Source organism: Geotrypetes seraphini, chromosome 7, assembly GCF_902459505.1.
Source record: "Geotrypetes seraphini chromosome 7, aGeoSer1.1, whole genome shotgun sequence".
NCBI lineage: Eukaryota > Metazoa > Chordata > Amphibia > Gymnophiona > Dermophiidae > Geotrypetes > Geotrypetes seraphini.
Genome location: NC_047090.1, coordinates 194,917,756 through 194,941,291, shown reverse-complemented (window position 1 = coordinate 194,941,291; position 23,536 = coordinate 194,917,756). Strand labels below are relative to the sequence as shown.

At 47.1% G+C, this 23,536-nt stretch overlaps 1 protein-coding gene across 5 annotated transcripts in view; it reads right to left on the bottom strand.

The window, feature by feature from the left end:
* Positions 1–23,536, bottom strand: part of AREL1 (apoptosis resistant E3 ubiquitin protein ligase 1) — a 293,395-nt gene that overhangs the window by 234,572 nt on the left and 35,287 nt on the right. For all 5 annotated transcript variants that reach the window (XM_033951578.1, XM_033951577.1, XM_033951580.1 and 2 more), the window contains 2 exons: positions 20,047–20,176; positions 4,742–4,968 (listed from right to left, as the gene is read on the bottom strand). In XM_033951578.1, coding sequence (XP_033807469.1) covers positions 4,742–4,968; positions 20,047–20,062 — 243 coding nt within the window. In that variant the 5' untranslated portion in view covers positions 20,063–20,176. The remainder of the gene's footprint in view (positions 1–4,741; positions 4,969–20,046; positions 20,177–23,536) is intronic.

The window sequence follows — 23,536 nt, the reverse complement described above, 5'->3', positions numbered from 1 at the left end:
CAGAAAGCTCACGCCTGACCTCCGTGCTGCTGACCTGTGTGCCGCTGAGTACAAGAGCTGTCTAGCGAGGGAGGGAGAGATTTAAAAGGTACACTGTAACATACAATAAATGGGTCATGCTAAGATTTCGCGGAGAGAAAGTCTATCCAAACTCTTTTCCTGACCCATAAAATGATCTGCCAACAGAAGAGGAAGATGAGGGTCCACCCATTGAACTTTACCCGCCAACTGAGTACATCACCTACTGCCCAGGCTGTAGAGAAATACCCTCATCATAATACTGACTGAAAAGACCTTCAGCATCATTCCGGAAGAATGGTCTGAAGCTCCAGAAAAGGTAGCCTGACCATGCTCCAGAGTAGAGGAATGAACAAGTCGCCTCTTAAGACCAGACTCCTGGAGCTGAGGATGGAAGGCACCGAGCCCCCAACCCGACAGCCTGGGATGTTCGGTGGCCATGAGCTAGTCCAGCAAAGACCAAGGCATGCCTTTGAAAAGAGAAATCTCGCTGAGCCACTAAATCATACAGAGCGATGCATGAGGAGCCTACCAAATAATTGGAGCCCTGAGATACCGGGAACCACCGGAACAAAAGCGACTGCTGTAGCATTATAATGGGAAAGCAAGCCGAAGTTCCCAGTGGAGTCAGCAACATGGATCCTATAACCTGTACAGAATCCCATACTCTGGGTCATGGTGACCAAAGAAGAATGCAAACCTGAGACTGTGACCCATCTCCCTAGTCTCTGGGAAGAAACACATTTCTCTCCTATATGAATAAAAACATCTACCCGATATACCTACAAATAGTACAGGAGAAAAGAGTGCTGTGCAAATTCGAAGATTCATGTCCAAAGAACTGAGGAAAAGAAACCACCCTTTTCGTGTCAGTCAAATGGCCCAACTGGAAGACGTCCGAATCAAGCAGTCAGTCAAGAAGAAATTAGTGAATCGCCTGGTAGCACCAAAACGGTACCACTGCCCACATTTTCTAAAATGTTCGTGAAGCCTTGGGTAGGCGAAATGGCATGTGCCAAAACCGAACGCGCTGCTCCAACAGAGGCAAGCAAATCTAGTGCCGATTCGGAGTCCATAGTGAAAATGTAAATATTCTCCCAGTTTTCTGCAGAAATGTATAACCCTGAGAAACTAATTCAGCAGAATGGGATCCAGCCTGCCCAATGCCCCCATCTTGGGCACCATGAAGTAAGCAGAACAACGTCCCATAGTTCCTGAAGAACTACAAGAACTGCCCTGAGGACCAGTAACACTTAAAAGGGAAACATAAAACATAGAGACTCCAAGAACGAACTGGAAACCTGAGGAGGATGCAAAGTTGCAAGCATCCTGAAAAATGTTCACAGCCCCCTAACCTGACATTATAGCGTCTTCTCCCTCATGAAAAAAGTCATTGGAAGAAGTCAAGATCCCCTCAGAATGAAGCGCAGAAGGTCTGGGAACGGCAGGATGAGAACTGTAGGATTTGTAAGAAGAAAGAAATTCTCCTAGGAAAAATCAAGTTTTGCAATGTAAAGAGGAGTATACTGGAACCATGAAAACGTGAGCGAAATACGTGTCCCTTAAAGTGAATACGTACTAGATGCAATCAAGATGCTGCATCTACCACCCCGTGGAAAACAACAGCATCCTAATAGGTATCAGACAAAGCTCACATCGCTAATGAGAGCTTCAGGGATGAGGCTAACAGCCACATAGCGCGTGCTCCTCCGCAGGTTTGATAGAATAGGTAACTGGCTCATGGCTAGAAGGAGCTGCACAGCCCTTCCTGTCTGGTTGGGGGGGTCCGTCTAGCATATGCCATGAGAAGATGGCGACAGGAGAAACCAGCGTGATAAGCATGGAAATCTGAAGTCCAGGCCCTCTCAGAAATAGAGAGAGTCCTGGCCGCAGGAAGATGCAAAGTGTAATTATGCCCATAGAGACAGCCCAAACTTGGAAACCGTTTGTACTACCTTTAGGCATATATATCCTATGCCACTATTAGACACATGCAGCGCAGCACAGAGACCCAAATAAGAAGGACAGTTACCAACTGCAGGAACCCCAAGAGAGACAATGTGATACCCGTGTGAAATACAGGGCACTATCTTACTGTTGATCTCACTGTGCTGTATGTCAACTGAGTCCGGAGACAAACCGAGACTGGGTGACCTAGCACAGGTCAGAGTCTCTCTGGTAATCCCCTTGAGGGCTAACCCCAGAGTCCGATTAAACTAGCAGCTTCCTTCAAGGGAATACAGCAGGAACACAGACATAGACATATAAATCTGCCCAAGCTTATCCCAAATCTGGTGAAACACGTACAACTTATCTGAACCGGAAAGGAGAGAAGCCGCGGCATACCCTGACCAAAGTCAGCTGTAAATAAACTAGCGGAACGCTGCAGCTCTCCTGCCATCGCTGGAGACCCAAGCGCAAGCCTGATTCTCGCTGACACGTAGCCGCTGCATCAACGCTCCTAGAAATATAGTCGGATTCAAGCCCCGCAAAATTTACCCTGCATAGAAAGAAAATCAGGCTCGGGGAATAACCAGAAGAACGGTGCGGTGCTTCCCACAGCGCCAGAAAAAACATGTCCCATCTCATGCGCGCTGCTATAAACCGGCACCTGCACATGGCCGTGACAAACATCGACGAAAGAGAGCCTCGGAATAAACAGGACTACTACTGCTGTACTGAAACCAAACAAGAAGAACAAGTGCGAGCTTGAAATTGCACTGCTACTGCCGCGCTGTAACCAACAAAGAAACCAAGCGCGTGCATGCAAAGGGCGGGAAAGTCCCAGCTCCCTCAACGGATTTCTAGTCATAAAACTTAGCCTCAATAAAATATCCATTCCTTAAACATACGTTGACCGAACCCACAGTACTAAGACTCCCAAGCAGAACCTGAAGTTCAAACAACAGTAAAAAACACATACATACTCACAAGCTTGTTGTTAGGGCCGGCTGAAGCCAGTAAGTGCTGGTTGTGCAGTACTAACAGGGCAGAATGTATCAACTGTGTTCTCCCTTTTTTTTTTTTTTTTTAAACAGAGAAGGGAAAGAAGAAAAAATTGAGACTCAGTCAGACCCTCTAGCAATGGAGGGAGGGTGAGGCAGGGACCTGGGGGGGCCCAGGTGTAACCCCTAAAGTTGGCACTGTTCAGCCGGACACCCCTGTCTCACTGAAGAGAAACCTCAACAGGAGAAACAGAATGGCAGTCTCACTGAAGAGAAACCTCAACAGGAGAAAAAGTTCCAGTCACAGCCAGAATCCAGGAGCTATTCGAATCGTGACTATTACCTGCTGGGAGATAGAACATACTGGAGATACAGGAGTGCCAGCCAATAGGACCACCTGTTAATCAGTTTCTCTATCTCCGCCTGCTGGTAGATGTGTGCTATCCCACTGGTCTCTGGATTCATCTGCTGCTGTTGCTAAGGAAGGGTAGTTACTGTAATGCATAGTGCTGAGGCAAGAGAAAGGAGTTGAATTGGAGCCTTACAGACAAGACAAATAGGATGTCATAGATACAGTTAAAGGGAACAGTTAATATGTTGCCTGGGTTGCAGGGCAGTGTGGAATAGGGTTATAGATTGAAGGCTATATCAAAAAGGTGGGTTTTCAGTCTGCTTTTAAACAAGGGAAGGGAAAGGGCTCGGCAGACAAACTCGGGTAATTTATTCCAGGCATAGGGGGGCAGCTAGATGAAAGGAATGAAGTCTGGAATTGGCAGTGGAGGAGAAGGGTACAGCTAAGAGCAGCTTATCTGAGGATAGTTACCTAAAATGTAACTAATTACAGTAACTAGCATTGCCCCAACATACACAGTCTTACAGTTTATGTCATCATATCAAGAACATTACTAAGAAGAGTGGCTTCATTTTGCAGTGCACGCTACACTAATTTGGATACAACAGATCATTTATTTATTGATTAAGAAATTTTAAATAAACCATCATCATAGTGTGTGGCACATGATTTAAGAACTGGTGAGGTATAACACCACTGCAGACTGCTCATGTTGTAAGATAGAGAATGACTCCAAGAAATGCAGAATCATAACTACACACGAGGGGAGGGAATTCCAGTGGACAGAATACATTTTCACGGTTCATAGACAACGGCGTGAAAAAATAAAGGCGCGCGCCGACAACTGAGCGCAAGACAGAGGTGCGCACCGAAGAAAATTACAGTTTTTAGGGGCTCCGACGGGGGGTTTTGTTGGGGAACCCCCCCACTTTACTTAATAGACATCGCGCTGGCGTTATGGGGGGTTTGGGGGGTTGTAACCCTCCACATTTTACTGTAAACTTAACTTTTTCAATAAAAACAGGGAAAAAGTGAAGTTTTCATTAAAATGTGGGGGGTTACAACCCCCCAAACCGCCCCCACAACGCAGCGCGATGTCTATTAAGTAAAGTGGGGGGGTTCCCCCCACGCCCCCCCGTCGGAGCCCTAAAAACTGTAATTTTGAGCGGCGCGCACCTCCGTGCGGTGCTCAATTGTCTGGGTGCGCCCTTGTCCCGGCGCGCTTTTGACCCGACACCCATTTTCACTGCATACAGAAAAGGTAAGATTTCCTGTCTGAAGTGGTGCAAGTTATGCCTCCAAGATGTGCAATAAAAAATGAGAATGGGTCACATGCAAAGCAACAATCCATTCATTACAGTCTGATAAGGGAGGCAAGATTTCCCTATGCTGGGGAAAGACTGATGTACTGCAAAGCAGAGCTTACATGCACACGGAAGGCCATGGTATGACCCACTTCACAAGGCTCCTTCCAGTCCCAGGAGATTTTGCAGGACCGGGGATCCAAGTAATTTCCCCGCACGTAGTCATAAATTGTACGCTCTCCTCGGTGATCCCGGTCCTCATTTTGAAGAAAGCTAACAACTCGTGCGGCAAACTCAAACAGGAACTTAATTGTGATAAAGAAAGCAACTACAGACACTGAGATGCCACCTGGAGAGAAAGAGAGAGACATAATTCAATAACACTTATCTACAATACTACAGCTGAAATCATTTTCCTGCACCTTTTCTGACTTCATTTGCAATTTTTCCTTAAATTGATCACCCTTATTTCTGCCTAATTCCTGATACTCTATCTTATCTGTCTATATGTTCCATCTCCACTTATACCCTATGCTGTCAATTATGATGTTCTAATGTAGATTGAGTTGATATTTTAAGTGCCACACTATGCCATAATTTATACTGTTATTTGACTATATTTACTCTTGTTAATTGTCTGTTGCACATGTGTCAAACACAAGGCCCATTGGCCAAATCCAGCCCTCGGTGACTGTGCGCCTTACACTACTACATCAGAGGTGTCCAACTCGCAGCCACAGGCAGCCAGCTTGAGGGCAATGCGGCGTTTTGCTCATTGCCACCCCCAGGTGTTTACCTTCTGGCCGGCTCCCTCCTCCTCACTGCTGCACTCGTTTCTGTGCACAAAGATGCGGGCGGAGGCTCCTCACACATCTGAACCAGAAGCTTTCCCTCTGACATTGCGACATCAAAGAGAAGGCTTCCGGCTCAGCCGTGGTACGTGTGTATGAGCCGCCAACCGTGGCTTTGTACACAGAAACAAGTGCGACAGTGAGGAGGAGGGAGGCACATACTTGAGGCACAGAATGGAGGGAGGAAGCACAAACTTCGGACAACTGATGGAAGGAAGGAGTGAAGAGGCATGAACTTGGGACACTGAATGAAGGGAAGGAGGGAGGGGAGCATGAGCCGTGGTGGGCCGGAAAAATGGGAATGCACAATTAGAATGTAAGATCCAGTGAGGCAAGAAACTGCCCTGGAGCCTCAGCTGCAATGACTGAACGCATGGAAAGATTTATAAACTATAACAAGTTTTACCTCATGCAAAATTGTCATTTCTTTAATAAGTACCACAAAAAGGCAGAAATAGTCAAGGGTCACAAGAAACACTCAAAGGAGATCACTATAGTCAATAAAACTAACAATAAATAATATATTGAGTGAAACGGGGCATTCTCAGTGTGGGGAATCCGGGACAGGAGGAACAAACCTCCACCACAGAAGCTGACCAAGCAGGAGCAAAGGGCCCCTACCCGCACACCATCATTAAAAACCTCACGTGTGCATAAATAAAGTGACAGTGAGCAGTGAAAAATAAAAACTGCTTATAACAAACTTTTAAGTAATTGCTAATGACAACGATACCTTAGGGCAACAAGCGGACCTCTCAAACACACTATCCCTTCACCCTAATCGTACAGGCTCTCATACTAACTCACAGACAGCAACCCTCTCAGACATCTCAAACTCTCAGTCTCTCAGACACCCTTATCTTTCAAGCACTAGATACCCCAATCTTCCAACTCTCAGACACCCTAATCTTTCAAAATCTCACACCTGCTCACAGACAGATTTTTCTAATTTTCCTAATTCTCTACCTTACTGACAGGCAGACCTCAATTACAACTCAGCAATGGCAGGGAGGACAAGAAGCGCAAAGTCTACAATCAAGACCAGTATTCCAGTCGCTATGGGGATCCAGGAAGCGACCACGGACTGCGTGCAGAAGGAGGAAGACCCAGGACAGTGGACAGAGGTCTCTGTGCAGACCGAGACCATCCCCCAGCGCTACACTACAGTCTCTACACAGACAGAGGAGGCCGCGCAGCTGGATGGAGATCTCATGCAGGAACTAAGGAGCCTTAGGGAGGAGGTGATACGCCTGAGAAGCATCCGAGAGGACGAGGCCTACATCGACGGAGTCGTCCAGGAGCTGTCCCAAATCACTGAGCAGGCCCATGACAAGTCCATCCTCGAGACGCCCAAATCATCAGCTTTGAAACCAACAATTGGGATACAGGAAATGGCTAGCGGCACAGACTCCTGGCAGCTGGTGACCTCCTCCACGGGCAAACATAGGAGACCCCTCCCCCCCTTTTTCAATCTCTTCATCTTCTCCTTCTTCTTACAAACAGGGCAGCTATACATCAACCCCTCAACTCACCCTGCGGAAAGATTCCAGATTCTTCAGGAAGTAACTGCCGATGAGGAACAGGAGCAGGCCCAACACACAGCTCCATCTCCAGGGACAACTGACCGGCTTCCCCCAAAGAAGCGCAGAGTAATAGTCATCGGGGATTCCATGCTGGGGCACCGAGGGACCAATTTGCAGACCGGATATGCAATCTAGGGAGGTCTGCTGTCTGCCTGGAGCCAGGATACGAGATGTCACCGCCAGTCTGGATAGACTACTCACGCCCCAAGACCACTTTCCTATGCTTCTTGTCCACATAGGAACCAATGACACTGCCAGGAACACACCGGAGACCATCACCAGAGACTTTGGAGCACTGGGTGAGAGGCTGAAGTGGACAGGAGCGCAGGTGGTTTTCACATCGATCCTCCCAGTTAGAGGCAAAGGAAGAGCCAGAGATGAACGTATCCTGAGGACAAACAAGTGGCTACAGGGATGGTGCCGGGATATGAACTTCGGATTCCTAAACCATGGGGAAGCGCTACAAGGATTTCAGGGACCAGACGGACTCCATCTGACCAGTAGGGGTAAGAACGTCTTCGGACACCGACTAGCCCGCCTGCTTCACAGGGCTTTAAACTAGGTAAGTCGGGGGAGGGTACCCATTCACATATTAGTGCAGAAAGGAATTATCCTGATGAGGTGAGTCGAAACTCCGCTTCCATGTCCAAGGTAAGTAGCCACATTGCAAACAGTTCTTTAGGAGTCACACCGACTCGGGTAGGATACGCCTCACAGGGACTTAGCAAACACAAGATATGGAGGGCCATGTATGTCAATGCACACAGTTTAGGTAACAAAATTCTAGAATTAGAGGCTGAAATAAGGAATGCCGACCTAGATGTGGTGGCAATATCTGAAACTTGGTTCACGGACTCACATGGGTGGGATATGGCTATACCGGGCTACAATCTACTTTGTCAGGACAGAGAGGGCAGCTTAGGAGGGAGGGGGTAGCTCTATATATTCAAGAGGACATCAAAACCACCAGGATCACAGATGTCAAGTACACCGGGGAGTCCCTCTGGGTAAACCTGGCAAGAGGCAGAGAAAAATGCCTGTATCTAGGTGTGGTATACAGACCCCCAAGACAACTGGAAGACATGGACGCAGAATTAATTGAAGACATAGAGAATATCACTCTACGAGGAGAAGCTGTACTGCTAGGGGACTTCAATATGCCTGATGCAGACTGGAACTCATTTTCAGCGACAACCAGCGGTAACAGGAGGCTCTTAACCTCCATAAAGGGAGCACGTCTCAAACAAATGGTAACGGAGCCCACTAGGGCCCAGGTGATCCTCGACCTGGTACTCACCAACGGGGAAAGCTTCTCAGAGGTCTCAGTAGGAGATACGCTAGTCTCCAGCGACCACAACATAGTCTGGTTCAACCTTAGGAAAGGCTTCCCTAGATCAAACACGAAAACTAAGGTACTCAATTTCCGGGGCACAGACTTCGCACGCATGGGAGATTTGGTCCATTGGACGCTACAGGACCAAGCGGAGACCGATGATGTAGAAGCTAAGTGGTTAACACTGAAATCAACCATACATGAAGCAACTAGCCGCTTCATAAAATCAGTAAATAAACGACAAAGAAACAATAAACCCCAATGGTTCACCGCAGAGATCTCGCACCTCATTAAGGAGAAGAAAAAAGCTTTTCTCTCCTACAAGCGCACGGAGAAAAGAGAGGCAAAGATAGAATATAGGATCAGGTCTACAGCGGTCAAAATGGCAGTTAGGGAGGCAAATCTTCGAGCGGAAGAAATTCTGGCAAAAAACATTAAAAAGGGGGACAAATCCTTCTTCAGGTATATTAGTGACAGAAAAAGGAACACAGGCGGGATAGTACGCCTTAGAAGACCGGACGGAAGTTACATGGAAGCAGATTCCGATAAAGCCGAACTACTGAATGAATACTTCTGCTCAGTCTTCACTTGTGAGGCACCGGGACACGGTCCGCAGTTGAAGGCAACACAAAGCACAGAAGACCCGTTTCAGAATTTTGAGTTCACACCAGGTGAAGTTTACAGTGAACTGGCAAGACTCAAGGTGAACAAAGCCACGGGACCAGACAATTTGCACCCAAGAGTGCTCAGAGAATTGAGCGATGTCCTGGCGAAACCGTTGGCTGAGCTATTCAATCTCTCCCTAAGTAAGGGGAAAGTTCCCCTGGACTGGAAATTAGCTAATGTCGTTCCTCTGCATAAAAAGGGTTGCAGGGCAGAGGCTGCGAATTATAGACCGGTGAGTCTCACATCAATAGTGTGCAAACTCATGGAAACACTAATTAAAAGCAAATTGGACACCATCTTGAATGAAGGGAATCTTCGGGATCCCAGTCAGCATGGATTCACAAAGGGTAGGTCCTGCCAATCCAATCTCATCAGCTTCTTTGACTGGGTAACAAGAAAGTTGGACTTAGGAGAGTCTTTGGACTTCGTGTACCTGGACTTCAGTAAAGCTTTTGACAGTGTCCCATGGAATCGATGGGGTTAGGAGAGACACTAACTGCATGGGTCAATGATTGGCTGAGTGGCAGACGTCAGAGGTGGTGGTTAATGGTACCCTCTCTAAAACATCGCAGATAACCAGTGGAGTGCCGCAGGGCTCGGTCCTGGGTCCACTCCTTTTCAACATATTCATAGGGGATCTGACTCAAGGGCTTCAAGGTAAAATAACACTATTCGCCGATGACGCCAAACTATGTAATATAGTAAGTGAATGCATATGGCGCAGGACCTGCTTACATTGGAAAGTTGGTCCTCAACCTGGCAGCTAGGCTTCAATGCTAAGAAATGTAAGGTCATGCACCTCGGAAACGGAAATCCATGCAGGGAAACTTTAACTAGGACTTCAGCAGAACGAGATTTAGGAGTAATCATCAGTGCAGACATGAAAACTGCCAATCAAGTGGAGAAGGCTTCATCTAAGGCAAGGCAGATATTGGGTTGTATCAATAGAATTTTCGTCAGCCGAAAGCCTGAAGTCATAATGCCGTTGTACAGGGCCATGGTGATACCTCATCTGGAGTACTGTGTGCAATTCTGGAGGCCACATTACAGTAAAGATGTGCGCAGAATTGAATCGGTTCAGCGGACGGCCACCAGGATGATCTCGGGGCTCAAGGGTCTCTCTTATGAAGAGAGACTGAACAAATTGCAGCTCTACACTCTCGAGGAACGTAGGGAGAGGGGAGACATGATCGAAACATTTAAGTACCTCACGGGACGTGTCGAAGTGGAAGATGATATTTTCTTTCTCAAGGAACCCTCGGCCACAAGAGGGCACTCACTCAAACTCAGGGGCGGAAAATTTCATGGTGACACCAGAAAGTATTTCTTCACAGAGAGAGTAGTTGATCATTGGAACAAGCTTCCAGTGCAGGTGATCGAGGCAGACAGCGTGCCAGACTTTAAGAATAAATGGGATACCCATGTGGGATCCCTACGAGGGTCAAGATAAAAAAATTGGGTCATTAGGGCATAGACAGGGAGTGAGTAAGCAGAGTGGGCAGACTTGATGGGCTGTAGCCCTTTTCTGCCGTCATCTTCTATGTTTCTATGTTGCTATAGTGAAATCACTAAGAGTGCTCCTTGCAAACCCCCCCAGTCAACTCCCAAAAACCAAATGTTGAAAACTTAGCTTGAAGGCTGTAATTGTGGCTGCTTTCACCAGAAGCGCATTAACTATTTTTTCTGTGGCCCTCCAAGTACCTACAAAGCCTCAATTTGGCCCTCCAAAGGGTTTGAGTTTGAGACCACTTCTCTAGAGGGAGCTAAATAGCACAGTGAAGTACGGCAGAATGAAAAATTCAGATTGGATTCCTTCCGCAGCATGCGGGTATGGGGAAATAACCCAGCTGTTTATAATGTCTCACCTATTGCACTGAAATTTAAATTTCCCAGCACCTATGAATATGCCACTTCTGGTTTGATTGATTTAAAACTGCAGCAATTTGACAACAGTGTTGTTTAGAAAGTAAAAAGAACAGAAGATTGAGGTACCCTCAGTAGTCACCTTATCGTAGGATCAGTTTATTTGAAGAACTATTAATATCAATATATTAAATGTTATTCGGTTTTTTACAGTCTGTTTTTTGAAAAAATTATCACAGAACATAAGAACATAAGAACATAAGCAGTGCCTCTGCCGGTCAGACCATAGGTCCATCCTGCCCAGCAGTCCGCTCCCGCGGCGGCCCAAACAGGTCACGACCTGTCTGAATCACCAGAAGGGGCTCCCTTGCCACCTTGTTATCTCGTTTAAGTCCTGCCTTCCTATCGAAGTCCTAGCCCTCCAGTCTTGCACATGCACGACCTGGTTGGTTTATACTCATTACCTGGTTAACATTCTATACTTGTGTTACATCCCAGCTCCTCCCTCAGTATCCCACGATCCCTTTATCCGTCAGGAATCTGTCCAATCCCTGTTTGAATCCTTGGACCGTACTCTGCTTGATCACTTCCTCCGGTAGTGCATTCCAAGTGTCCACGACTCTCTGGGTGAAAAAAAACTTCCTTGCATTTGTTTTGAACCTATCTCCCTTCAGTTTCTCAGAATGCCCCCTTGTATTTGCTGTCCCCTTTAGTCTGAAGAATCTGTCCCTATCCACCCTCTCTATGCCCCTCATGATCTTGAAGGTCTCTATCATATCTCCCCTGAGCCTCCTTTTCTCCAGAGAGAAGAGCCCCAGCCTTTCCAGCCTCTCGGCGTGTTCCAGCCCCACAGGAGTTTGACACTGGGTTTTCTGAGGCAGCTTTTCAGCAAAATGCGTCAAGGCCCAGGAGAGTTCAAAATCCAGTAGTGTTGAAGCAAATAAGAGCATTATTTTTGAGAGTTCATAGTTTAAATGTAATGAAAAGCTGTTTGATTTAGGCGTTTACAAAAGTGCCATGATTGAGAGAAGCAGAGGCAAATGAAGTGGGGTATAACTAACGTGACCATTTATTTTTTTCATCAAAAATCTATTAATATTCAGTCCCGCCCCCAATCCCGCCCTAGCCCCACCCCAATCCCGCCCTAGCCCCGCCCCCAATTTCTTCCATTCATTTTTCATGTACACACAATATCTTATTATTTCATAATGGTAACCATAAAATGTAAAAAAACACAAAGCACCCTATACACAGAGAAAATGTTAATCATCATTTATATTTGGGGGGTTTTCAACGATGTCACCTCAGTAACTATAGAAAAATAGACAAATATAGTGAAAAATATACACAGCAGATATAAATTCTCAAAACTGACATTTTTATCACTAATTTGAAAATAAAATCATTTTTCCTACCTTTGCTGTCTGGTGATTTCATGAGTCTCTGGTTGCGTTTCCTTCTGACTGTGCATCCATAGTAACATATATCCTATCTTTCATTTCTTTTTGCACTCAGGCCCAACAATTGTCCCTTTCTATTCCCTCTCTCCCTCCTTCCTTCCTATGTCCTTAGTGCTCCCAGTGCCTCCTTACTATGTCCTTAATGTCCCCAACGCCTCCTTCCTATGTCCTTAGTGCCCCCAGTGCCTCCTTACTATGTCCTTAGTGTCCCCAGTGCCTCCTTCGTATGCCCTTAGTGTCCCCAGTGCCTCCTTCCTATGCCCTTAGTGCTCCCAGACCAGTGTCAGTTCTCCTTTGTACCTTTGTTCCAGGTCTCCTTCTCTCCCACCTGTTATGATCTTGCCTCTCTCTGCTCTTCCTCAGGGGCTCTCCCCCTCTGTCTGCACCTCCCAAAGTCCTGCTTCTGCCTCCTGTCTTTCCCCTTTGGTCCAGGCCTTTATCTCTCTAGTCTTTCCTCTACTTACAACCCCCCCTTCTCTGCCGTTTTCTCTCCTTCCTTCAGCCTATATTTCTGACTCACTAGTTTTTAGCCATTGTGTCTGATTAGGTGGAGAAGGGAGGGGCTCTGTTTTACTTCTAAGGTTAATTGCATTATCTTTGGGACATTGCTGTGAACAAGGCTGCCCTGTAAACATCTAAAAGCTAAGTTACTCAGCATTTCATATTCTGCTCTTTTGACTGGTTTTCAGCATTATATCTGCTTAATTTCTCTTCTCCTCCCTGTTTCTTACTAAAAAAATATAAAAAAGCACAAAAAAATCCTTCTCTTTCCTCTGTTAAATCTTATTTCCTCTTCCTGCATTTTTGTTTAAAATACTGTGTTTTAGGTGGTATAAAGCCTATATTTCTGGTGACTGTGGCTCAGGGTGACTAAAGTAGGGAAAATCTGTTATAGGGTAGCACTGATAGAACCTGCAGTTTTGTTTAAAATACTGTGTTTTAGGTGGTATAGAGCAGATATTTCTGGTGCCTGTGGCTCAAGGTGACTAAAGTAGGGAAAATCCTATTATAAATGCTGTGTTTTAGGGTAGCCACTGATAGAACCTGCAGTTTTGTTTAAAATACTGTGTTTTAGGTGGTATAGAGCCTATATTTCTGGTGCCTGTGGCTCAGGGTGACTAAAGTAGGGAAAATCTGTTATAAATCCTGTGTTTTAGGGTAGCACTGATAGAACCTGCAGTTTTGTTTAGGTGGTATAGAGCCTATATTTCTGCCTTACTAGTAGTCTTACTTATAGTCCCACCAACCCCAGGGACCACTATTCATATATAGAGACCCATATAATCAGGACTACACAAATCAAGTCACTTCACAACCAATCAAGATGACCTTTATTCTATGCAATCACTGTGGTGCTTTAATTCCAAGACATACTATTTGGAGGCTTAAGGCTTGCCCCATCTGTCTTCAACTTGCCAGTATTAAGGAGGAGCTCTGCAAACTTAAACAGGAATTGAATACAATTAAAGCAGCTTCCATCACTCCACAAAATCATACCAACTTACCACCTCTACCTCAAAGAATAAAACAGCCCAGGAATAAATGGGTCACAGTAGGCTCAGGAAGACTGCGACATGTAACACAGAAACATCCACCTTCACTAATATTACCTCTACAGAATTCCTTCGCTCCACTAGTGCACTGCGATACTCAGGAAAACAGAAGGGAGGTGGGACTGGAACTAATGAAGGTAGCTCAAGAGAACAAGAGCACCCTAAGTACAAATAAAAAAGCCAAAAACAGAAAACTATTACTGTTGGGGGATTCCATCATCAGAGGCATTAACCTTGGAACACAAGGTGAGGAGACCAAAATAGTGAAATGTCTTCCAGGATCCTCAGCTACCAGGAGTTCCAGGCAAATACTGACTATAATTAAGGAAGAAACTAAGGATTTTAACACTGATGTTGTTATCCATCTGGGAACAAATGACCTGGCCAACAACTCCACACTTGCAGCACAGAAAGCTTTTCGGGAGCTTGGTGAGGGCGTGAAACCTTTTGTAAAGACTTTAGCTTTTTCTGAAATACTGCCTGCATATGGAAAAGGAGAGCAAAGAGTGAAAAACACAGAGGACTTTAATAGATGGCTCAGAGCCTGGTGTCATCAAGAAGGCTTCAGGTAGATAGGAGGATGGGGAAATACATGGAAGGACAAGAAACTATATTGCACTGATGGGCTACATATTACTACAGCAGGAAAAAGAAACCTTGCAGAGAAATTTAGACAATATTTTTCTAGGCATTTAAACAAGAAAAGATGTGATAGTAGTAAAGGCTGCAACATAAGCAATATCATCAACTCATTCTTAGTATTGCAACGGAAAGTGAAACGACACAAAAATCCATACAAAAAAGGAGATTATCGCTGAAAAATAGCTGGAAAGCGATGACCACAAATGCTCGCAGTCTAAGCAACAAAGTTCATGATCTGCAAGCCCTGATATTAGAGGCAGATCTAGATATTGTTGCTATCACAGAGACATGGTTCAGTGAATCACATGGATGGGATGCAAACATACCGGGATATAATCTTTTTAGGAAGGACAGAGATGGTCATAAAGGTGGAGGAGTAGCTCTCTATGTAAAGATCAAAATCCAAGCGACCGAAATGCAAGGGACCTGGGGAGAGGAAGAAGGGATATGGATCGCTCTGAAAAGAGAAGATGGAACTTCTATCTACGTGGGTGTAGTCTACAGACCTCCGACTCAATCGCAGCAAATTGATAAGGATCTGATTGTGGATATCCAAAAGTTTGGAAGGAAAGAGGAGGTTCTGCTGTTGGGAGATTTCAACCTGCCGGATGCGGACTGGAATGTTCCGTCTGCAGAATCGGAAGGAAGTAGGGAGATTGTGGATGCCTTTCAAGAGGCTCTGCTCAGAAAAATGGTGACGGAACCCACAAGGGAAAAAGCGATATTGGATCTGGTCCTCACAAATGGAGAGAGTATCTCTAATGTTCGAGTGGGTGCTCACCTGGGTAGTAGCGATCATCAAACGGTTTGGTTTGATATAACGGCTAAAGTGGAGAGCGGCCGCACGATACTTAAAGTCCTAGATTTCAAACGTACAGACTTTAATGCAATGGGAAAGTACCTGAAGAAAGAGCTGTTAGGATGGGAGGACATAAGAGAAGTGGAAAGACAGTGGTCTAAGCTGAAAGGAGCGATAAAAATGGCTACGGACCTTTATGTGAAGAAAATCAATAAAAACAAGAGAAAAAGGAAGCCGATATGGTTCTCCAACCTAGTGGCTGAGAAAATAAAGGCGAAAGAGTTGGCGTTCATGAAATATAAAAAAACCCAAGAAGAGGAGAGCAGAAAGGACTACAGGGTGAAACTGAAAGAAGCCAAGAGAGAGATACGTTTGGCGAAGGCACAGGCGGAAGAACAAATGGCTAAAAATGTAAAAAAGGGAGATAAAAATTTTTTCAGATATATTAGTGAAAGGAGGAAGATAAAAAATGGAATTGCTAGGCTAAAAGATGCTGGGAACAAATATGTGGAGAGTGATGAGGAGACAGCAAATGTGCTAAACAAATACTTCTGTTCTGTGTTCACAGAAGAAAATCCTGGAGAAGGACCGAGATTGTCTGGCAAAGTTACACGAGAAAATGGAGTAGATTCTGCGCCGTTCACGGAGGAGGGTGTTTATGAGCAACTTGAAAAACTGAAGGTGGACAAAGCGATGGGACCAGACGGGATCCATCCCAGGATACTAAGGGAGCTCAGAGAGGTTCTGGCGAGTCCTATTAAAGACTTGTTCAACAAATCTCTGGAGACGGGAGTGATTCCTGGGGATTGGAGGAGAGCGGATGTGGTCCCTATTCATAAAAGTGGTCACAGGGATGAAGCAGGAAACTACAGGCCGGTGAGCCTCACTTCAGTTGTTGGAAAAATAATGGAAGTGTTGCTGAAAGAAAGGATAGTGTATTTCCTTGAATCTAATGGGTTACAGGATCCGAGGCAACATGGTTTTACAAAAGGTAAATCGTGCCAAACGAACCTGATTGAATTTTTTGATTGGGTAACCAGAGAGCTGGATCGAGGACATATGCTAGATGTAATTTACTTGGATTTCAGCAAAGCCTTTGATACAGTTCCTCATAGGAGGCTGTTGAACAAACTTGAAGGGCTGAAGTTAGGACCCAAAGTGGTGAACTGGGTCAGAAACTGGCTGTCGGACAGACGCCAGAGGGTGGTGGTTAATGGAAGTTGCTCGAAGGAAGGAAAGGTGACTAGTGGAGTCCCTCAGGATTTGGTGCTGGGGCCAATCCTGTTCAATATGTATATAAGTGACATTGCTGAAGGGTTAGAAGGAAAAGTGTGCCTTTTTGCAGATGATACCAAGATTTGTAACAGAGTAGACACCGAAGAGGGAGTGGAGAATATGAAAAGGATCTGCAAAAGTTAGAGGAATGGTCTAATGCCTGGCAACTAAAATTCAATGCAAAGAAATGCAGAGTAATGCATTTGGGGATTAATAATAGGAAGGAACCGTATATGCTGGGAGGAGAGAAGCTGATATGCACGGACGGGGAGAGGGACCTTGGGGTGATAGTGTCCGAAGATCTAAAGGCGAAAAAACAGTGTGACAAGGCAGTGGCTGCTGCCAGAAGGATTCTGGGCTGTATAAAGAGAGGCGTAGTCAGCAGAAGGAAGAAGGTGTTGATGCCCCTGTACAGGTCATTGGTGAGGCCCCACTTGGAGTATTGTGTTCAGTTTTGGAGACCATATCTGGCGAAAGACGTAAGAAGACTTGAGGCGGTCCAGAGGAGGGCGACGAAAATGATAGGAGGCTTGCGCCAGAAGACGTATGAGGAGAGACTGGAAGCCCTGAATATGTATACCCTAGCGGAAAGGAGAGACAGGGGAGATATGATTCAGACGTTCAAATACTTAAAGGGTATTAACGTAGAACAAAATCTTTTCCTGAGAAAGGAAAATGGTAAAACCAGAGGACATAATTTGAGGTTGAGGGGTGGTAGATTCAGGGGCAATGTTAGGAAATTCTACTTTACGGAGAGGGTGGTGGATGCCTGGAATGCGCTCCCGAGAGAGGTGGTGGAGAGTAAAACTGTGACTGAGTTCAAAGAAGCGTGGGATGAACACAGAAGATTTAGAATCAGAAAATAATATTAAATATTGAATTAAGGCCAGTTACTGGGCAGACTTGCACGGTCTGTGTCTGTGTATGGCCGTTTGGTGGAGGATGGGCAGGGGAGGGCTTCAATGGCTGGGGAGGGTGTAGATGGGCTGGAGTAAGTCTTAACAGAGATTTCGGCAGTTGGAACCCAAGCATAGTACCGGGTAAAGCTTTGGATTCTTGCCCAGAAATAGCTAAGAAGAAAAAAAAAAAAAAAATTTTTAAATTGAATCAGGTTGGGCAGACTGGATGGACCATTCGGGTCTTTATCTGCCGTCATCTACTATGTTACTATCCCTCCTTCCTATGTCCCCTCACTGCTTTCTAGCCTTTGTCCCACCCCCTTCCAAAAAGCCTGCCAGCCTACCTCCCCCAAAGCCAGCCTCCCCCAAAGCCAGTCTGCCTGCCTACCTCCCCCAAAGCCAGCCAGCCAGCCAGCCTGCATGCCTTCCTCCCCCAGAGCCTGCCTGCCTCCCCCAAAGCCAGCCTGCCTGTCTCCCTCCCTCAGAGCCAGCCAGCCAGCCTGCCTACCTCCCCCAGAGCCTGCCTGCCTCCCCCAAAGCCAGCCTGCCTGTCTCCCCCAAAGCCTGCCTACCTACCTCCCTCCCCCAGAGCCAGCCAGCCAGCCTGCCTGCCTACCTCCCCCAGAGCCTGCCTGCCTGCCTTCCCCAAAGCCTGCCTACCTACCTCCCTCCACCAGAGCCAGCCAGCCAGCCTACCTCCCCCAGAGCCTGCCTCCCCCAAAGTCTGCCTACCTCCCTCTCTCCCCCAGAGCCAGCCAGCCAGCCTGCCTATCTCCTTCCCCGCCCTCCCCCCGGAAAACAAAAGCCTCCCTCCAGGCCCGATTTAAACTTTCTCCCCAGTTCACCGCCGCTGCTCATCTGCTGCCACTACTCGCACCCGGAAGCCTTCTTCCCGACATCAATTCTGACGTCGGAGAGAACATTCTGGGCCAGCCAGGCAGCGATTGGCTGGCCCGGAACGTCCTCTCCAACATCAGAATTGACGTCGGGAAGAAGGCTTCCGGGTGCGAGTAGTGGCAGCAGAGGAGCAGCAGCGGTGGACCAGGGGAGAAGTTTAAATCAGGCCTGGAGGGAGGCTTTTTTTTTTTTTTTGGTGCGGCAGGGGAGGAACAGGAAGCGATCGCCTGTCCCGTTGTTCCCGCGCACAGCTTCGGGACGCTGTCCCTGAAAATGGGACATTTTGGCATCCAGAAGCTGTGTGGGGACAACGGGACAGGGGATCCGAAAATGGGACGTATGGTCACCTTAGGTATAACTCAATTTATGGTCTCAAGTTTACACCTCTGAGCACTTTCTGAAGATTATACATGCAGTAATTATTTAAGCCAGTGTTCTTCAACCACTGGTCCGTGGACTGGTGCCGGTCCGCAGAAATTTGCTGCCAGTCCACATGGCTGGCACATACATCTGCTGTCTGTATTTTGCACTGTTCAGGAAGAAATGCATTTGTTTCTTTTTCTTAAACTAAACTAAACCTTAAGTTTGTATACCGCATCCTCCCCACAAATGTAGAGCTCGGCAAGGTTTACAGGAATTGATATAGGAAGGAACTCCAATGAAAAGTTGAAGGACTTAGTAAAGAGAAAGTTTAGAGGGACTTAGTATATTGAAGAGGGAGGGGTAATTATATTTTAGAGGGGGTTGTACTGCATGCAGAGTCTTCCATCTTAGGGTTTTGTTTGTATATATATATTAGTACTTTTAGTTTTTGGTCCCGTATTTGCAAAGAGGTTATCTGTTTTCTGGTAGGAATGAATGTTGAGAAGCATACAGTGTGTTTTGTGTAGTTTATGATCAAACAATTTTTTTTTTATTGATGCAAAAAACAAATATAATCACCAATGGCAAGTTTAGGAATATAGCTTTGAGTAGTTTAATTTTGTGGTTAACCATTATGTGTTAATAAGATTATATTGTGGGTGTATATATGAAAAATGAATGGAAAAAATTATGTTATAATTAGTACTATTATGGGGGCGGGGTCTCGGGTGGAGATGGGTGGGGTCTGTCCCACGACTTGGCCCAGTGTTCCACGGACCACAAAATAATTCTTTCATTTCCACCAGTCCACAGGTGTAAAAAGGTTGAAGAACACTGATTTAAGCATGGCTGGGTTTTCTATAATTACTTTATCCTATCACTGACACCTACTGGTGATTACTGGTACTCTCACAATGGCCGGTGCAGGTGGCTTACACATTATAATCCAGGCTGTGGCAGGGGAAGGGAAACATATGCACACCATTCATCTATAAAATGAAGGAATAAACTGAGTAACAGTGGACTAGACTAACAGCTTTAGGGTTTCTTTGGAAAGAAAAGTGTGTGCGTGCGGTTATAATTCTGAGGAAGTCTTTAGCTCCGTTTGGCCTTCACACAGTACTCATTTATTTATGTAGCTGAAATCTTCTCCTTCCAGTTTGTCAAGGCCATCAAATTCTACAGTACTACATTTTTTGTAAACCTACTACAGGAGGCTGCATTACGCAGCTTTTTCACTTACCAATAATGTAAAACATCAGTCCCTTCAAAGCACACAAGGCTACATGAGACCCCCCAGGATCACAGCTCAGAGCTGTCTCTCTCCTGTCATGTCTTCTTCCGCAAAAAGAGCAGAACCAGGTAAGATATCCCTGAAATGCCAAAACAAGAAACTCTAGTCCCAGTAAAGTCTTTTTCAAAGAAATAGTCCCTCCCATTCATCCCCTTCTCCCAAGAAGTAGGCGAGCAACTATACTGCTCAGTAGCATGGAATCTTGATACTCTTTGGGATTCTGCCAGAGACTGACTCAGTATGGCAATTCTTATGGTCTTAAGGTCAAGTTCTGAGCACATGCAACCCTTCACTACCTCAGCGGCAAACAGGTCCATTTGAAGGGTCCCTGAGGCTAGAAGATGTCAGCTCAGCTCTCTCCTTCTGAATGCTGGGAAAGGCAAATGGATTAGATTTGGATGGGACTGGTTCTAGCAATGTGTGAAATTCTTATTGCTTCCCTGTCCAGCTGAAGGAATGCTACACCTTCTTGCCTTTTTTTTAATTACTATTTACAGCTCTACAGCACATAAGAACATAAGAATTGCCTCTGCCGGGTCAGACCAGGGGTCCATCGTGGACGGCAGTCCGCTCCCGCGGCGGCCCCCCCTAACCTAAACCTACCATGTGCGCTTAATGTCCTGTAAGGTAAACTTCTATCTGTACCCTGTTATCCCCTTCGCTTCCAGCACAAATGTCAAGCTCACAATTCATTAAACATTGTATATTTTTACATTTAACCAATCTATGGTACAGGAAGTAGGGAGAAATTAGGTTCTTACCTGCTAATTTACTTTCTTTTAGCTTCTCCAGACCAGTAGAGGTTAACTTTACGAATGGGTATATATCTAATCATGACCAGCAGGTGGAGACTGAAAACAAAACTTTGGGACAGTATATACTATCCTCCCTTCTCTATTTCCCTCAGTCTGCCGAATAGCCAAGCAGAACCAAGAACTGGAAAACAGGAAGAAAACAATACTCCGAACAGGAGTAACAAATAACATACCCAAATGCTGTTGGAAAATGCAGAGGAGAAATACCCGAAGGAAAATGTCCCCACAGCTCGCCAGCTAAGCCAGCCGAGCCACAGCCGCTGTTCTTTAATTCTCCCCGGCCCTAGAAAAATACTAGAACCCGCAGCAAAAAACAAAAACTGCCCGCGAAAACAGCCCCAACAACAACAACAACAACAGACAGGGTGGGGACCTCTACTGGTCTGGAGAAGCTAAAAGAAAGTAAATTAGCAGGTAAGAACCTAATTTCTCCTTCTTTAGCACTCTCCAGACCAGTAGAGGTTAACTTTACGAATGGGACGTACCAAAGCAGTCCCTCTCACGGGCGGGACCCCCGAAGGGCCGATACCAGAACACGCTCACCGAACACCGCGTCCCGACGCGCCTGAACATCTACCCGATAATGTCTAACAAAAGAATACAAGGAGGACCAAACCGCAGCCTTACAAATATCCACCGGAGGCACGAGCGACGACTCAGCCCAAGAAGCCGCCTGACCCCGAGTGGAATGAGCCTTGAGAAACTCCGGAACAGGCTGCTGTTTCAGAAGATAAGCGGAAGCAATCGTCTCCTTGATCCAGCGCGCAATAGTAGCCTTAGAAGCGCCAGCTCCCCGACGAGGACCAGCCAGGAGGACAAAGAGATGATCGGACTTCCGGAATTCCTGGGTCCGCTGCACATCAGAGCGAAGGACCCGACCGACATCCAACTTGCGCAGCTGCCGTTGCTCAGAAGAGCCCTCCCGACCACCCAAGACCGGGAGAACCACCGATTGATTGACATGAAAAGGAGAAACAACCTTCGGCAGAAAGGAAGGAACAGGCCGCAAGACGACCCGCTCCCTAGACAACTCCAAGAAGGGAGCCCTACAAGAGAAAGCCTGCAGCTCAGAAATACTCCTAGCAGAAGTAATGGCCACCAAAAAGACCGCCTTCAAAGTAAGGTCCTTCAAAGAACAGTCGTCCAAGGGCTCGAAAGGCGGGCGCACCAAAACAGAGAGAACCAGATTAAGATCCCAAGAGGGAACCGAGGGCCGTAGGGGAGGCCTAAGCAACTTGGCCGCCCGCAGAAACCGAATCACATCAGGAAGAGCCGATAAACGCTGACCTGACACCAACCCTCGAAAGGTCGACAGGGCCGCAAGATGAACCCGGAGAGAAGACCAAGCCAGGCCTCTATCCAGGCCATCCTGCAAGAACTCTAGAATGTTAGGCAGAGAAGCGCGAAAAGAGGTCACTCCCCGCGCCCGACACCATTCCTCAAAGAGACGCCAAACCCGCACATAAGCCCGAGAGGTAGAAAGCCTCCGGGACCCCAACAGTGTAGCGATCACCTTGTCTGAATATCCCTTCTTGCTAAGGCGACCCCTTTCAAGAGCCACGCCGTAAGACAGAAGAGAGACGGGTCGAACAAGGGAATGGGACCCTGCATCAGAAGGTCGTCCGAGAGAGGCAGAGGAAGAGGAACCGCCACCAGGTGTCTCACCAGATCCGCATACCACGGACGTCGAGGCCAATCCGGAGCCACCAGCACCACCAAACCCAGATGGTGAACAATGCGAAGAAGCACTCTGCCCACCAGCGGCTAAGGAGGGAACACATACAACAGCCCCTCCGTTGGCCACGGCTGGACCAGAGCATCCAGACCCTCGGCCAGCCCTTCCCTGCGACGACTGAAGAAGCGGGGCACATTGGCGTTGCCACTCGTGGCCATCAGGTCCATCAGGGGCTGCCCCCAATCTTGCACTATCAACCGAAACGCTCCGGCGCCGAGAAACCACTCTCCTGGATCCAGGAAGTGACGACTGAGGAAGTCTGCCTGAACATTTTCTACCCCGGCTATATGAGAAGCCGAGAGGTCCAGAAGATGGGACTCCGCCCAAACCATGAGCCGAGCCGCCTCCTGCGCCACAGGAGTGCTCTTGGTGCCCCCCTGACGATTGACATAAGCCACCGCCGTGGCATTGTCCGACAGGACTCTGACCGACTTGCCCAGCAAAAGGGAGTGGAAAGCTAACAGCGCCAGCCTGACCGCTCTGGTCTCCAACTCGTTGATCGACCAGGAGGCCTCCTCCGCGGACCAGGTGCCCCGAGCTGAGTGGCCCATAAACTGAGCCCCCCAACCGAGGAGACTCGCATCCGTAAGGAGCACCGTCCACTGCGGGAGATCCAGACCCACCCCCTGAACCAGGTGAGGGGTCCGGAGCCACCAGCGCAGACTGCAGCGCGCCAAGCCTCGCAGGGGAACCGGAACATCCAAATCTTGCCTCCGGGGAGACCACCTCCGGAGCAGAGCATACTGAAGAGGACGCATGTGGGCCCGCGCCCACCTCACCACGTCCAGGGACGCCGCCATTGACCCCAGGACTTGGAGGAAATCTCGCGCCCGAGGACCCCGGGACGCCAAAAGCAGGCGAATCTGAGATTGCAATTTGCTCACCCGGG